The following is a 16,449-nucleotide window of genomic DNA, read 5'->3' on the forward strand; positions in this document are numbered from 1 at the left end:
ATCCAGAAAAATACCCCGTTTCACCGAAATATCCCCCAAATTTGGGATCTAAGGAAATCGCCCCCCAAAACCCACTCCGCTTCGTGCAACCCCCCCCCCCAGATGCCGAGAGAGATTTTTGGGGAGCAATGAGGGGGGTTATCTGCTGGGGAGGTGTGTACTGAGCATCCCCCCCTCTCCCTTTCCCCCTTGGGGGGGTTCTTCTCCCTCTGGAGCACACGGCTGGGATTTTTTTTTGGGGGAAAAAAAGGCCACTTGGGTGCGTGAACTTGCGCTTGTCCCCGCGTGTCCTGCGCAAAGGAAAATCCCTCTTTCCTGCTATTTTCCTTTCTCTCCTTTCCGAGGTGGAATAAAAAACCCCTTTTGCATGTTGGCAAAGGGGGAAATATTTACCTGCAGACTCGAGCTGACACTTTACATCTGTGTCTGCTCCTCTTCGCTACCTGTCTCTTGTCGGAATTAATTCTCTAGAATATTGTGGCGAAATAGAAAGCTGGAAAAAAAAAAATCGGCCGGGGCTGGAGTGGCTGGGTCATGTGTAAGGGGGGAAGTGGAGTATGAACAAACCTATATTTTATTACGGGAGGCTTTCAGCCTGCCGCGCCAGCGCCTAATTCCTCACTTTAAAGCCCCAAACGCGATGCTTGGAGTCAGATCTGGGGCTTCGAAAAGAAGATTTTGGGGGGGAGCTGCGGGTTGCGCAGCCCCTCGTAGGCTGGTTCTCGCAGCGACCCTCACGGTGTCTTCTGGGCGAAGGGCCGCTTTCCTCTTCTTGTCGCTTTTTTTTCCCTCCCCCTCCAAAAAAAAAAAAAATCAGCTCACCTTTCCCAGTTTTCCCAGCAAGCCTAAAAGACCGGGGGGCATCTTTACCGTTGGGAAAAGGTGTTTTTACCCCCAAAACATCTACGGAGTGATTTTTCTTTTCCTTCTTTTTTATTTCTTCCTTTTTTTTTCCTGTTTTTCTTTCCTTTTTTTTTTTTTTTTTTTTTTGTTTCCTGTTTGGTTTTATTTTTCCCCCGTTTTTTTTCTTTGGTTTTTTTCCTGTTTGTTTTCTTTTCTCTTTTTTTTTTCTTTTTTTTTCTTTCTTTTTTTTTTTTTTCCAGGGAAGCAGCCGATTTCTTATCAGGTCGGGATTGATGCTGGCGGCCTGCTTCTCTATATCATCCCCGCGGCTCCTCTTGTTCCAGCCCGGCTCCCTTTGCTCCGGGGGCCGTGAGTGATGGCTCCCGCAGCTCCCCATGCCGCCGGAATCCTAATGGCCCCGCCGAGGCGGGGGGAACACGACCCTCTCCCCTCATTTTATTCCAAATTTTAGGGAGACCCACCCCCCTAAAAAAAACACTCCGGGGCTCTCCCTTCCTCAGCCCTTTTTGCTGGAGGCCCCCGCGGAAGCCACGAAACGTTTTATTAAAAGGTTTTGATGGATTCGCCTTGGGGATTAACTAAGATAATAGTTTATTGCACTGCGAAAGATTAAACTGAAAGTACCCTAGTGAAAAAAAATAAATAAACATTAAAAGGAGCCGGGGAGAGCCTTTTCTGGCGTTAAATCCCTTGTTTCCCACCCTAACAAGGGTCCCCCGGGCTCCAGGGTGTCCGCGCCGCCTTCCCGGGGCGTTATTATTATTATTATTGCAATTATTATTAAGGTTTAAATACATGTGCTGGCTCGCCAGGTCCGCGGGGGACATCCCCCCCCCCCCCCATCCCTCACCCCCCGGGGAGCAGATTTACCCCTGGGAAAAGCCCCGTTTTCCCTGTCTCGCTGCGAGGTGTCAGGGCCGGGGGTGCGCACATGGGCGCGGAGCTGCGCGCATCCGGGCCGCGTCGGGTTTAAAAGAGCGTGTTTACACCGGGGGAGAGTTTCAACCACGAGCCCGAAAAGGCGATAAAACCCGGGACTTTAAATCATCCTGCCCTTCATCCCCTCGCTTTCCCCCGCTGCAGCGGGCGGTGATGCTGGGGAGCTGCCCTCCATGTGATGCTGCCGGGCCCCAGAGGGGCAGGATCCCGCCCCCCCCCGACCCCGGCCACGGCCCGTGTCACTCCCCGCGCGTGTCCCCCGCTTCTCCATCCCTCCTCACCCCGCTTTTCATTGACCCGCGCCCCGAGGAAGGGATACCCGAGGTTTTTAATAACAGCGGGGTATCGATCCGAGCTCTCGCAGCCTCCAAGGTGCAGCGGCGGGGGCTGGGTGTCTCCGGGATGCGTTTGCTCGGAGCATCGCGGCCATTTAAACACCGAGGAGGGGGAAAAAAAGAGGCTTTTCTCCAGGGTTTTTTGGCCGGGTTGGTTTTTTTTTTTTTTTTGCTTAAAAAGTCCTGGGTGGCGTCCCCCGAGGCAGCACCCCGCGGGGTTGATTTTTAATGGAAAAGGGTGTTAAAAAGGGACGGGGGCAGCCTGGGGAAAACTGGGCTTCGTGTTCGCTTGGGAGGACTCAAAATGCACCGAAAAGAGGGTGGTTTCGCTTATTTTATCCCGTTCCACCCCACTTTGGTGCCAGGCCAGGGGCTCCGCATCCCTGGAAGTGAAGGCTGAGCCATCCTCTGCAGCAACAGCGGGTCAGGGCTCCCTCCTCCCAAAATTCCCCCGCTATAACCCCCCCCAGGTGTGGCTGGATTAAGTTTTTTTTGGGAAAAAAAACCCCTTCATTTATCACCCTCTGTCCCTACACAGAAACTTTTTCCACCCCTTTTCTCCCCCGGCCCGAGCCAACGAGGAGGACTCAGGGTTACGGAGCCTAGAAATGGGTTTGCAACGGGAGGGGTTCTGGGGGACGAGGCTGAAGGTGGTGGTGGTGGGAAAATGATGTTAGTTATTAATATTGTCACCCCGGAGGAAGATTTCCACGGGGTGAGAGCAGTAAGTATCACTTCAAGAGGCACCAGCCTCAAGTTTGTGTATGTTTCCATCCCATACAATAACAGCTATAGATCTGCTAATGGGCTGCTGCAGCCCCTGGACACTTTCTCCTGCAACTTTCACTTCTCTCCCCCCCCCCCCCCCCCCCCAAACACGCCCTTTCCCCAAAACAAACCCAGTGTTTTCTTTTCAACTTAACCCAGGGTTCAGCAATTATCCGGTGGGTCAGTATAAGTCGTCTTTGTCTAGGAAAAGTCAAGGAGAAATCTTAGCTCCTGTACATATTTCACTTAAAAGCATCCTCCAGCTGAGCCCTCCTCTGCCCCCCACCCCCCCAATAAACCCTCCCCACAATTCAAATAAATATTTTCCGCCTAAAAACAGAAAATAAATATAATAAATGGATCTGAAGGAAGCGAAAAGGAGAAAACCCTCCCCAAGGCCAACAAACCGGGGAAGAGCCCAGCCGGGGTCACAGGAACTGGGGCGACCCAGCACACAAATAAAAACCCGGGGAATGAAATGAGTCGAGGGGGTTGTTACTGGGCTCCTGGAGGGGTTGAACTGGTGGGGAGCGGAGCTCCAGCGGAAAGCTGGGTCCTGCTAAACCGCGGAAGTTGGAGAAGGGAGAGGTATAACTTGGTTACTGGCGCCTTTGATTTATTTAAAAAAAAAAATAAATAACCCTGCCAAAAGAAGAAGAAGAAAAAAAAAAAAAAGGAGGAAAAAAAAGGAGGAAAAAAGAGGAGAAAAAAAAGAGAGAGGACTAAAAGAAGAAAAAAGAAAAAGAAAGGAAAAACTAGGGAAAAAAAGAAAAGAGAAAAAAAGGGGGAAATGAAAAAAGAAAACAAACAAAAAATAAGACCATAAAAATAAAAAAAAAAAAAAAAGGGTGTTTCCTACCAAGCAGCAAGTTTCACTCTTGCTGGGCTCCCCGCTCCGCCGAGTCCCGAGGAGTTCCCGGGCTGAAGCGCCGGTGCCAATTAAATTATAAATAAAATAGCAGATATTTCCAGCACGGACAAACCTCGGGCACAGAGGGGGCTTCGCTCAAACCAGATTATTTTTATTTTTTCCACCCCGCTCCACCACCCCCACTCCACACACACAACCCCACACCCCCCCCACACCCCCCCCCGGCTTTTGGAGGGGCAGAGAGGGGCAGAGCGGGAGGTGAGAGGAACAAAAACCAACAATTTCTCCCGGCATAAAAATGAAACATCAAATTAGTTTGCCTCTGGGCTTCATTTTTCCCCTTCTACATTATAACTAGTTATTGAACTCGCTAGAAGATCTAAAGGCCATTTGTGAGGAGAGAAATTTCAATGGAGTTCCCCCATCAATAACTCCTTGGCAGTGACCTATTGGATCAAGTCAAACAGTTGAGGTGAAATTCAGGTCACGCTGTCTAACCAATATTAAAATGCGCCCACTTTTTAAAAAGCCACTTTCAACGAGATTTGAAGAAAATTGAATTCCTGGGTGGGGTGAGAAGGGGAGGGGAGGGGGGGGGGGAGGGAGGGAGAAACTGGTTTGCATATTTTATATTTTATTTTATTTTATTTTTTTAATTTTATTCCCCCCCCACCCCAAGTTCTTTCGCAAACAGGAGGGATTCATCTTTAATACGGTAAAATGAAGGGATAAATATTTACATTATTAGTTTCTTTGAGACGAAAGAGGCTCAAAAGAAAAATGTGAAGGCTAGGACTTCGGGTGACAGGCTTTGCTTATTAAAATCGTTTTAGGCCGATTCATTACTTTTACTGACAACAGATTTAAGAAAAAAATCAATTAAACATTTGCATATTTCCTTGCATAAATTAAACCTCGTCTATTTGCATTAGGAAAGGACAAAAAGAAAAGGTCTGGGTGGGGGGGAAAAAAAAAATAAATAAAAAAATCAACATTTAATTAATTCCGTGTCCTTTCCTAGGCGGAGGACCCAACTATTAGAAAGGAAATAATAATAAATGTACATACACAGGCAGGTTTTTAGTTCTCCTACCGCTAATTGTGCGATAATCACCTTCAAAGAAGCTGGGAATAAACCTCCCCTCCCAAATTGCTTCCCACCTCCCGCATCTCCAGGCGGCAGAGTTCAGCCACCGCGAAGCTTTTTCCCCCCTCTTTCCCTATTATTCTTAAAGGCGGGATAACGAACCCCCAGTAGATAGGTACTTCATTTTTTTCTGGAAAGCCCAGATTGCTAATGGGCCGAGGTACAGGTTACCAAACGGTCAGTATGGTAATGGCCAACACAATGAATCCGGAGAGACAATGCGCACTTATTTTTCTTCAGTACTGTCAAAAAGGCGCTTTGTACTTAAAAACATCCCCGCGCTGGGCACCACATCTCGATTTCGCAGCCCTTTTAGGTAGGAAAAGGAAACCACAACCCCCCCCCAAATTACCTATTTTTATTTTTCCAATTTTTTTTTTTTTTTTACTATTTCCCACCCCCCCCCTTTTTTTTTTTTTTTCTCAGCCGAGGCGCTGCGTTTCTCTGGGTTTTGTCCCTCCCGAAGAAGTGGGTTTTGGTGGGGTTTTTTTTTTGTTTGTTTTGTTTTGCTTTTTTTTTTTTTTTTCCGCCAGGGTTGTGCTGGTGGGGGGACGAGGGATGGAGAGCGGTGGGAGGGCTGCTTTATAGACAAAAGAGCCAGATTCTTGTACAACTATTCTTCACACGTCCCTGCAGACTTATTTTACAGAGGGGGGGGGAAGAAGGGGGGAGTGTGATTAAATAAATAATAATAATAAAAAAATCCGAACACTTCAGCAAGAGGCACAGCTCTAAACTCCGGTTAAAAAGCAAAAGGGGGCGGGGGAGGGGGGGAGATTAATCCACCAGCGATAAAAAAAAAAAAGGGGAAAATAGGAATTTTGGGGGGAGCGTTTGTAAGAAAAAGGGGAAACCAGGATTTTTTTGGGTGCGTTTGTAGAAAATTCGGGGGGTTTACTTATTTTTTTTTTTAATGCACTTGTAAGAAATCCGGGGCCAGCCCCCGCCGCCCCCCCCCGGCAAACACCCAGAGGGGATGAAGGGAGATGGGGGGGAGAGAGGGGCTGGAGAAGCGTGTCCTCCAAAATAGATATATTTCGGGTGGGAATCGGGGGGGTGCAGAGGGTGCAAATAAAGTTGCGTGTGTGTCTCGCCCCCCCCCCCCCGGCAACTCCGGAGAAAGCGAGGGCGCCCAGAGCCGCCCAGTTTGTGACCTTCACGCCCTGATTTTTTTTTTATTTTATTTTTTTTTAATTCTTTGACTCCGGCCGGTTTGTTTCCTGCTTTCTTTTATTTTTATTTGGCTTTTTGGTGTTTGTTTTTGGTTTTGTTTTTTTTTTTTTAAAAAAAAAAAAAAACATCCAGCACAGCCTTAAGAGAACTACCTGTGGATATTTATTTATTCTGCTGGTGCTTATTGAAAACCATATATTCCGAGAGGGGGTTGGGGTGGGGGGGGGGAAAGGATGTGCGTAGGTAAAAATTACTTTATTAACTCTCCATCTTTATTCAATATTCCCTCAGCCTTGGAATAAAGTTGTTGCATCAGTCTGAACTATAAATGTCAAAGCCCTGCATGAGTCTGAGGTGTTTGGGCAGAATGAAGTATAGCTGGAGAAAAGGAATTTATTGGATATATTTAAATCAATGTTTTGGGTTCCGGAATACATTTTTATTCATGGGTTTTTTTTTTTTCCCCCCTCACCTAATCCCGCAGCTCCCACCCCCTTTTCTCCCCATCCCCGAAACCTTTCTGGGCAGAGCATTTACCTTATATAGGGGTGTGTATATATATATACACATATATATATATATGCCTATATATATATATATTTAGGCATTTTTTTTACCTGTAATTCCGGGATTTACAACTTTAGGAAGGAGCAGGCTCTGCCCGCTGCATGGGGGCCAGCAATTAGCGAAGCCTTGCAAATCACACCACCCCACCACCCCCCCCCAAAGAAAAAATAATTCCAAAATAAACCGCTTATTCCATGTCCCCGTACCCAAATAGATGCGGAGCTGGTGTCCCAGGGGGGCTCAGCCCCCCACCCCCCCCCAAAATAAATTCTCCCCGTCGCCTATATGTACCCTGTAGACTCGAATTTGTGTGAGCGTCTCCCAGTCACAAATTCGTCTCTAGGGGAATATATGGGCGATGCCAGAGCCTTGGAAAGTTCTGCTTTCCTTTAATTCGCAGCGCTCCTAATTAAATCCTCAAACCCTGCTGATGTCATTTGCTGAAGGTGGTTTATTTAAAGTGCGAGAGCGGCGTTCGCTCGTTGCCAGGGCTTGTTAATAATTATAATAATAAAAATAATAATAAATATATATATTTAAAAAAAAAAGAAAGAGTAAAAAGCCAAATCACGGCGATGATTGGCGGGGGGGGGTGGGGTGTGGGGGTGGGAGGGGGGGCGATAATAATCAAAATAAACCCCCATTATTACTTTTCGTCTCCCGAAGAAGCAGCAGCCACCGCAAAACGCAACTCTCAGCCAAGAGCACAAAGAGCCCCGACCATTTCGCGGTGACTGATTTATGGCGTTTTACAACCCCATAAAAAGCTGTAACAACCAGCCAAAAGCCTTCGACACCGCTGGCACATTTAGTCTAATAAATAAAACATAAACAGTTAACTTTATGTGTCACTTTTATTGTTATCAAGTAAAATATGGCAATGCCCTGCGAGCTATGATTTTCAACTATAATTGTTATCAAGCACAAGGAGGGAATACCCCCACCTCCCTCCTCTGCCCCTCTCTTTAGGGCGAGAGGGAGACGGAAAAATAAAAAGAAAATAAATAAAAATTAAATGCTTTAATTGAGGGAGCTAAAACCTGCCCCCAAATGTTGACATCCCTTGGCAGCTCCCCGACCTGCGCCGCTGGGAGCCATTTTTAACGCATCCCTCCAGCTTTACCCCCAAAATTATATATATATATATTATACATATATATATTTTTCTCTCTATGATTTTTATATATATATATATATATATACACACACGTATATGCGGCCTGGGAGCGGTGCACAGGCATGGACGTGTGTCCCCGTGGGTGCGTTACCTGCAGCACCCAGGGGCGAAGGACCCCCCCCGACCCCCCACTCCCCCAACCCTTTCTGCTCCCAAAGGCCGGGGTTAAGGCAAATGGGGGCAGTTTGGGGAGCCAAACGGGGGGGGGGGTCCCTGCTCCTTGTAGTGAGGGGGGGGCAACCCCAGTCCGGCCCTGCTGGGTGCAGGCGCGGGGGGGGAGGGGGCGGAACTGTGATTTAAGGTCAAAAATGGATATCTGCAAATTCGCCTCCACCCTCCAGGTAACTGCTCCCCCCCCCCAATAGGTGCTGACGGTGTTTAACCCTCTCCCCTCTGGGATGGTGGGGGGGGGGGGGGGAGAGGCCGTGTCCCCAGTCTGCCCTGTCCCCTCCTCAGCCTTGGGAGGTGGGGGGGGATGGAGATGGGGCAGAGTTTGGGGGGGGCTGAAGGGTCAGTGCAGCTCTGGGGAGGGGGTAGGCACTCACACCGGGGCCGGGGGGGTTCATTGTGCCCAGCTCGGATTGTGGGGGGACGCCTGGTGCCCCCCCAATACCCCCATTCACACTCCCACCCCCCCCTTACACGCTCACATTCATCATTGCACACTCATTTTCACACTCGCTCTCACACCAGGGGCGGGGGGGGGGTGGGTGTCGTTGGTCCCAGCTGGGATTGTGGGGGCATGCCTGGTGCCCCCCCAGCACCCCAACTCCCCCTTACACTCTCCCACTCATCATTACACACTCCCACTCCTGCTCCCCCCATTACACACTCCCACTCCCTTTTACACACTCACACTCACACCATGGGCGGGGGGGGGACGGGGACCCTCATTGTTCCCAGCTCGGATTGAGGGGGGATTCCCAATGCTCCCCCCCATTTACACTCCCCCTTACACACTCCCACTCCCTCTTACACACTCATACTCACACTCCCAGCCCCCCCTTACACACTCATATGCACACTCACATCAGGGGCGGGGGGGGGGGGCTCATTGTTCCCAGCTCTGATTGAGGGGGGATGCCCGATGCCCCCCAAAGCCCCCACTCCCCCTTACACACTCCCACTCCCCCTTACACGCTCCCACTCCCCATTACACACTCACACCAAGGCGGGGGGCGGGGGGGGGGTGTGTGCTTATTGTTCCCAGCTGGGATTGCGGGGGGGGATGCCCGGTGCTCCCCCCGTTCACGCCCCCCCTCACACGCTCCCACTCATCGTTCCACACTCGCACACTCGCACTCACCCCCCTTCCCAAGGTGGGGGTCCCCCATTGTGCCCCCCTTCCCCCCCCCCATCCACCGGCTGGGGCGGGGAGGGGGGGGTGGGGGAGAGCGCGTCCCCATCCCGCATCCCCTCTCCCCGCAGCTCGGCTCCCCTCGCCCTCGCTCCCACTCCCACGGCCCCCCCCCCCCCCCCACTCCCCCCCCCCCCAATTTGGGTACATTTTGCCGAAGCTTTTGGTTCCTTATCCGGGGCCTGGGCTGGCGGGTGTGATTGGCCGCGGGTGTCACATGGTGAAAGTAACTTTACGGGGGTCGCCAGCGAGTAGGAGGGCTTTATGGAGCAGAAAAACGACAAAGCGAGAAAAATTATTTTCCACTCCAGAAATTAATGATCATGAGCTCTTATTTGATGGACTCTAACTACATCGATCCGAAATTTCCTCCATGCGAGGAATATTCGCAAAATAATTACATCCCAGACCACAGTCCGGAATATTATAGCCGGACAAGGGAGTCCAGCTACCAGCATCACCACCAGGAGCTGTACCCAGTGCCACGACCCTCCTTCCCCGACCGCCCGTTCGGCTGCGGGGGGCTCCCCGCACCCGGCAACCCGGCGGGGCTCCAAAGGGGACCGGGGCAAACTCCAGGAGGCCACCACCTCTCAGAGAAAGCGCAGCAGCTCTGCGAGCAGGCTGCCCTGTCCACCTCCTCCACCACTCCTTCCCCAGCCCCTCCAGCCTGCAACCAGCCAAACCCCGACCATCCCACCAGCACAGCTTCCAAACAGCCCATAGTCTATCCCTGGATGAAAAAAATCCACGTCAGTACTGGTATGCAACTTTTATTTTCCTCTTCTGTCTCTCCGCTCTCTTATTTTCACACCATGCTCGCTCGCTCCCTCTCTCTCTCTCTCTCTCTCTCTCTTTTTTTTTTTTTTTTTTTTTATTTCCTTCCCTTCCATGAGAGTCTTTGGGTTAGCACAATTGAACTGGATTTACGACTCCGAATGGGTAATTACACCCACCATAAATTTTATAGCCGAGCTACTGTGGGCAGCCTTAGCCATGTGGCTCGTTCTGTTATGTATGTGTGAAACTCCGAAAGCTTTGTAAGGGGTGCATAAATAATTCAGTCTTTTGAGCCAGGGAAACCCCTTCCTATTAGAATAGAAACTCTTGAGCTGCCCAAAGTTCTTTATTACCTATTTAGCCTATTACTTTTCTTCCCCCCCCACCCCACCCCCGGCTCTTCCAGTCGCCTCTCCGACCCTCTCTCCATCCACGCTGATTTTCCTTGTGTGTTTTTTTTTTTCTGTGTGTTGTTTTGTTGGTTTTTTTTTTTTTTTTTCTCCTTTCCTTTCTTTATTTTTGTCCTTTGGTTTGGTTCTTGTGTTTATTTTTTTGTCGGTTTTTTTTCGTTTGTTTGGTTTTTGTTCCTTTGGTTTTGGTGTGGTTTTGGTTTTTTTTTGTGTGTGTGTGTGTGGTTTTGGTTCTTTTTTTTTTTTGTTTGGGTTGGTTTTTTTTTTGTTTTGTTTTTGTTTTTTTTTTTTTTTGTTTTTCCTTCCCCTTCCTTTCCAGTGAATCCCAATTACAATGGAGGCGAACCCAAGAGATCCAGGACAGCCTACACCAGGCAGCAGGTTTTGGAGCTGGAGAAGGAGTTTCACTATAACAGGTACCTGACCCGGCGGCGGCGCATCGAGATCGCCCACTCGCTTTGCCTCTCCGAGCGCCAGATCAAAATCTGGTTTCAGAACCGCCGCATGAAATGGAAAAAAGACCACAGGCTGCCCAACACCAAAGTACGGGCGGCAACGGCAGCGGTCGCCACGGTCGCCACCACCGTCGCCGCAGCCGCCGCCGCCACCGCCGCCGCCGCCCCGCCGAACACGGCCGCGGGCGAGGAGCTGCCCTCCGCCGCCGCGCAGGACCCGCGCACGGAGGATATCACCAGGTTATAAACACCCCCCATCCCCCCCCCCCGCCCGAGTCCCCCCCCCCCCACTCCCCAGACCCGCACACAAATGACTCTGGATTATTTATAGAATCTAATATATATATATATATTTTGGTTCTTTCCCCCTCCCTCCCCTTCCCCTTCCCCTGGTAGTTTTTCTTTGATTATTATAATAATAATTATTATTTTTTTTTTTTTCCTGTGCGTATCAAAAACAATGGGGCTCCCCCAAGACCACGGGCTTTAGATGCATGTCAGATAGCATGAGGCCAGGTGTCTGTACCTGCAGGGTTTTTTTTACGCCATTTCAGGGTTTTATTTATTTTTTAAAGCTGGGGGGATGGGGAGGGAGGGCAGGGGGGTGGGGTGGGGTGGGGTGGGGGGGAAGAAGAAGAGGTGACTGTTCTGTTGGGTGAATTAAATGAAGAAATGGTGGTAATGTTGACGGAAAAAAAAAAAAAAAAACCAACAAAAAAACCCCAAACAAACAAGCAGAAAAAGCGAATGTAGGTATTAATTTCCCCCCCCCCTCCCTCCCCCCCACCCCCACTCTGCGTTACAAATGCACAATGAGCGAAGGAGCTGTGAAGTTCTTTTGTAGCAATGTGGGGGGGGGGAAATAAATAATTAAAAAAAAAAAAAGCTAAAAAAAAAAGATATATATATCTCACGGTTTTAGAGGGAGAGAAAAACAAAAAAGGGCAAACAAAAAGCAGCTGCGAAACAGCACGCGAGGGTGGAGGAGGCTTTGCTGAGAAATTGGGAAGAAAAAGGGGAGCGTGAGAGAGAGAGAAAGAGTGACATATTTAAAAAAATAAAAGCAGAAGAAGGTTTAAAAAAAAAAAAAAAAGCCAGTAGCTAGGGTTTTTTTGTCGTGGTTATTTGTGTTTTTGGACTGATTTTACCTGATCATTGTAAACTTGCAATAAAGAGTTTTAGTGTGTCTGTGAAAGTCCCAGTGTTCAATAAACCAGTCAGTGTGAATTAGTTTTACTTTTATGTCTGGTGACTTATTTTATCCCCCCCCAGTCTCCCCGCAAACCCGCCCCAAAATAATACTAATAATAATGCTAATAAGGATAATAAAAGGCTGGGACGATGTGCAATGGATCCCATGTGCACCAGTTACCGCTGAAGTTAAGTTTAAGCCAACCTAAAGATAACTCTCAACTCCAGATTTTTTTTTTTTTATTTATTTTTTTTGGTTATGACATCACGACGTGACCAGTGACTTTAAATCCCAACCCCCCCCCCCACCCCCAACCTGTAAATATCGGGTGGGGAGGGGCGGAGGGGGGGGAAGAAAAGGAGAAAAAGGGAAAAAAAGAAAAAAAAAAAAAAAGGGAGAAATCTGGGTTTTCAGACCAGTGCTGGGGACTGGGGCTGGCTTCCAGTCGTGCCTCTTGATTTTCCTTCCATCCCGCAGGAAACCGGCTGGTTTTAGCCCCTCTCCCTGCTTCCAACTTTTCCTCCTGTTGGGTTGGTGTGGGTTTGGGTTTTTTTTGTTGTTGTTGGTTTGTTGGTGTTTTTTTTTTCTTTCTTATTAATTATGGTTATTATTATTATTATTATTGTTATTAGTTTCTCTCGCTGTTGCGGCGCGCCGGTGTTGGCTCCTTCAAGCCAAAGGCTCCTCTTGAATTTTGCCAGGCAATGAAAAGGCTCTTAAATAATAATAATAATAATAATAACGATAACAATAATGAGAATAATGCTCGTAATCGTGCTAATAACCGTAATTCATCGCTCCCGGCCTTCGGAGGCAGCTCGCGAAGTGGCAGCAAGGGGGGAGATTTTAGGGAAAAACCTATGCCCCCCCCCCCCCAAATGCAGGGTGTTTGTGCTTCCCTGGCAGGGCAGGGAAGAGGGTGCATGGGGGGGGTGGGGGGGGGCTGGTGTTGAGCCCCCTGTTTTTTATTTTTCGGCCTTGTTTTGGGCAAGTTTGCTGTTTAAAAAGCCCACTGGGGGCTGGGAGAGGAGGCCTTCTGCGAGTCCGTCCCCGTCCCCCCCCCCCCGCCAAACCCTGGGACGCAGAGTTATCGGAGAGGAGGCTTTGCAAAGCGTCTTTCTTTCGGTTTTACTCCATTTATTTATTTTCATATTTTATTTGGTCTCCCCCCCCTCCCTCTCCGACATCGATTTAAGCTGCCATTAGACAAATCATGGTCTCAACCCCCTTTGTGAGAGCTGGGACGCGGAGCTGGAGAGGGAGAAGGTTATAATTCATCCTGGGGAGTTTGTACGTAAAGCTCATCAGCTTTTTTATTTATTTCCTTCCCCCCCCTCCCCCCCCCCCCGCCCCTTTCACATCCTGCTTCAGTGATATTAATGTAAGGACGAGGCAGGAAAGATAAAACATATCGACAGGACACGTAACCCTTTACTCCTTTTTCAACATTCCCTCCCCCAGAGCAGGGAAAGGTGTTGGGAGCCAGTTGGGGTTTTTGGGCTTTTTCCAAGGAAAATCCCAGTTCGCACAGCTGAGGGCGGGAAGCCCTAAAAAAAAATGAAATAAACCAAAACCCAGCCCTAAAAAAAAAAAAAAAAAAACCCAAAACCTGAAAATAAAATAAAAAGACGATCAGTAAACAGCACCCAAAGCTCGGCCCATCCCGTGGGGGGGTGTGTGTGTGTGGGGTTATTTTCAATATCGTTTTATATAGGCAAGAAATCAAAGCAGAGAGGGGAAAAATAGGGGGGGAAATGGCACCAGGGAGGGGAGAAAAGGAGGTTTAATGCAGGAAAAAGCAGAAAATCTGCGGGGAAAGCGCAGCCCCGGGTGCTGGGAGGGGGGTGCTCCCCCTTTCCCCCCACCCCCCCAACCCCGGAGCACCCCAAAGTTGAGGCAGGGCAGCACCCCAAATCTGCTCGGGGGTGGGGGGCAGCGCTGGGCGCCTGCAGCGCTGCGGACTGGGCTGGAGCCAGGAGGAGGAGGAGGAGGGCGGGGAGGAAGGAGCAGGGCTCCAAGTTGGGTTTCTCTTTCTTTTTTTTGGGGGGGGATGTTGGAGTTTGGAATTGTGGGGGTTTTGGGGGTTGTTTGGGGGGTTCTTGTCCCCCCACCCTCCCACACACCCCGTGGAGGTGGTGGCAGGTCCCTTTGGGTGCCAGGGGACATCACCCAGGGGTGGGCTCCTGCCTGCAGCCCCCAGGAGGCTCCTCGCCCAGCATCTCCCCCAGCCTTGGCCGTGACACAAAGTGGGGGTGCGGGGGGAGAGTGGAAATGCAGGATATAGCCCGGGGATAAAGCGGGTGGAGGGAGAAAAAGGCTAAAAAAAAAAAAAAAAAAAGTGGGGGGGGGGAAGAAGGGAAATATAGGGAGAAAAAGGGAAATACGGGAGGGGGGAAGGGAAATATAGGGAGGAAAAAGGGAAATATAGGGAGAAAAAAGGGAAATATGGGGGGGAATGGGAAATATAGGGGGAAACTGGGAAATATAGGGGACGAAATGGGAAATATAGGGGACGAAATGGGAAATATGGGGGGGGGGAAGGGAAATACAGGTAGGAAATGGGAAATATAGGGGGGAAATTGGAAAATAGGGAGGAAAAAAAGGGAAATAAAAGGGGGGAAGTGGAAAAAGGGGTAAGAAAGGAAAAGAAGAAAAAAGTCAGGACGGGAAGAAGGAAAACGAAGAGGAGAAATGAAAATAAATAGGGGGAAAAAAAGGGAAAAAGGGGGAAAAAAGGGAAAAATGGCTGTTTCTGCTGCAAACAGCCCGATTTCCCGTGTGTGTGTGTGTGTGTCCCCCACTTTTTTTTTTTTTTTTTTTTTTTCTCTCCAGCCTCTTGACGCCTCCGTGTAGAGAGGCTGAAAGAAAACTTTATTGAAGTTGGGGTAAACGGCAAAAGCGGGTTCATGGAAAGGCCAACTTTTCTCTCCCGGCAGCTCCATTGGAGACGAGCAAGTTGACCCCGAGCCCTCCTGACCCTCCCAACGATGTACCTTCTGTGTCCGCCGACACACATTTAGAGGCACCATCGCTGTTTGGAGGCTTTGTAGGGTTTTTTTTTGTGGTGTTTTTTTTTTTTTTTTTACCATACTAATGGGGTGTATGGGGAGAAAAGAAAGGAGGTGGGGGGGGAAGCTGGGGCAGATGCGATGCGTGTTATGGCATTGTTTGCCGGCCAAAATCAGCCGGGAGAAAAAGGGGAGAGAAGGGTGAAGTGGCGGCCAAACTTCTCTCCCCCCTCTTTTTCCTTCAGAGATGCTCCGCCATCCCGGCTGGTCCAGGAGCGCTCCCAGCTACGTGAGTAACCCCCATTTCAGGGGAGGAAAAAAAACAAAACAAAACAAACCAAAACAAAACAAATTGGAAAAATAATACTAAAAAAAAAAAATCAAAAACTTAAAAAATTTGAGGATTTTAAAAATTAAAATAAAAAGCTAAAACTAAAAGATTGTTAAGTTAAATAGTTAAATCTTTTTAAATGAAAAAAAAAAAAAAAACACTTAAAAATCAAATCAAAAGAATAAGGACGAAAATAATTTACCCAAAGCAGAGCAAAAAGGAGCCCCTGAAAGTTGGGGGGATGAAAATCAGGATGCAAATGGTGATGCCGGGAGGGGGAGCGCGGGGGGGGTGTGGGGGTGTGAGCAGCGAGGGATTCGGTTGTGGGCAGCGATGCAAAATAACGCCGGGTTCCTCCAGCCGAAAGGAGCCGCGGGACAGACGGACACGGCGGGGAGGGGGGGAGAGGATGGAGAGCTGCCCCACACCCCCACACACACACACCCCCCCGGGGCACCAGACCCCGCTCAGCCCTGGGCTCTGTGTCCCGGCCCTGGCACCTATAGAGGTGGCTGCAGGAGGTGTCGTGTGTGTGTGTGTGTGTGTGTGTGTGTGTGTGTGTGTGTATGTGTCCCCCCCCCCGCCTCGGGGTGCTGCATTGTTCGGCGCTCGGATAATTCGCTTTACTTTGATTATTGGGCTATAAAACTCCCAGCAACAACGTGTTTCTGGAGGCTCAAATTAACATCTGAGGCCAGGGCTCTCCCCCCCCCCCCCCCCCCATTTTATGTTCCTCGAGTCCAATTTGTTTTGAAGTTCCCTGATAAGTTTTTACCGGTTCCTTTCGCAGCTCGGGCTTTATTTTATGTTATTTATCCCCCCCCTCCTCCCCTCTCTTCTCTTTAAGTAGCTTCGCTAAGGACTCGGGTTTTAAGAGGGCCGCAAAGTGGTTTTACGAAGGGTTTAACTGGCAATAAAAAAAAGGGGGGGGGAAGCAAGGGGAAAAAAAAAAAAAAAAAAGCGTGAGGAAGTCTTTGTATCCAGAGCCTGCCAGGAGTGGTAACCCCTCTTAAATTTACATCAGCAGGCTGAGAAAATGAGCTTCCTGTATTGCCTGTTAGGAAGGGGGGAAGAA

General features: G+C 49.2%; 1 protein-coding gene across 1 annotated transcript; it reads left to right on the plus strand.

Annotated features, from left to right (window-relative positions):
- Positions 1–9,509: 9,509 nt before the first annotated feature.
- On the plus strand, positions 9,510–11,093 carry HOXC4 (homeobox C4). The gene is made up of 2 exons (XM_063359283.1): positions 9,510–9,960; positions 10,708–11,093. The coding sequence occupies exons 1-2, from the start codon at positions 9,516–9,518 to the stop codon at positions 11,088–11,090; spliced, it is 828 nt and encodes a 275-aa protein (XP_063215353.1). The 5' UTR covers positions 9,510–9,515; the 3' UTR covers positions 11,091–11,093.
- The last annotated feature ends 5,356 nt before the right edge of the window (positions 11,094–16,449 follow it).

The sequence above is a fragment of the Chroicocephalus ridibundus genome, chromosome 24, assembly GCF_963924245.1.
Source record: "Chroicocephalus ridibundus chromosome 24, bChrRid1.1, whole genome shotgun sequence".
In the NCBI taxonomy this organism is placed as follows: Eukaryota; Metazoa; Chordata; class Aves; order Charadriiformes; family Laridae; genus Chroicocephalus; species Chroicocephalus ridibundus.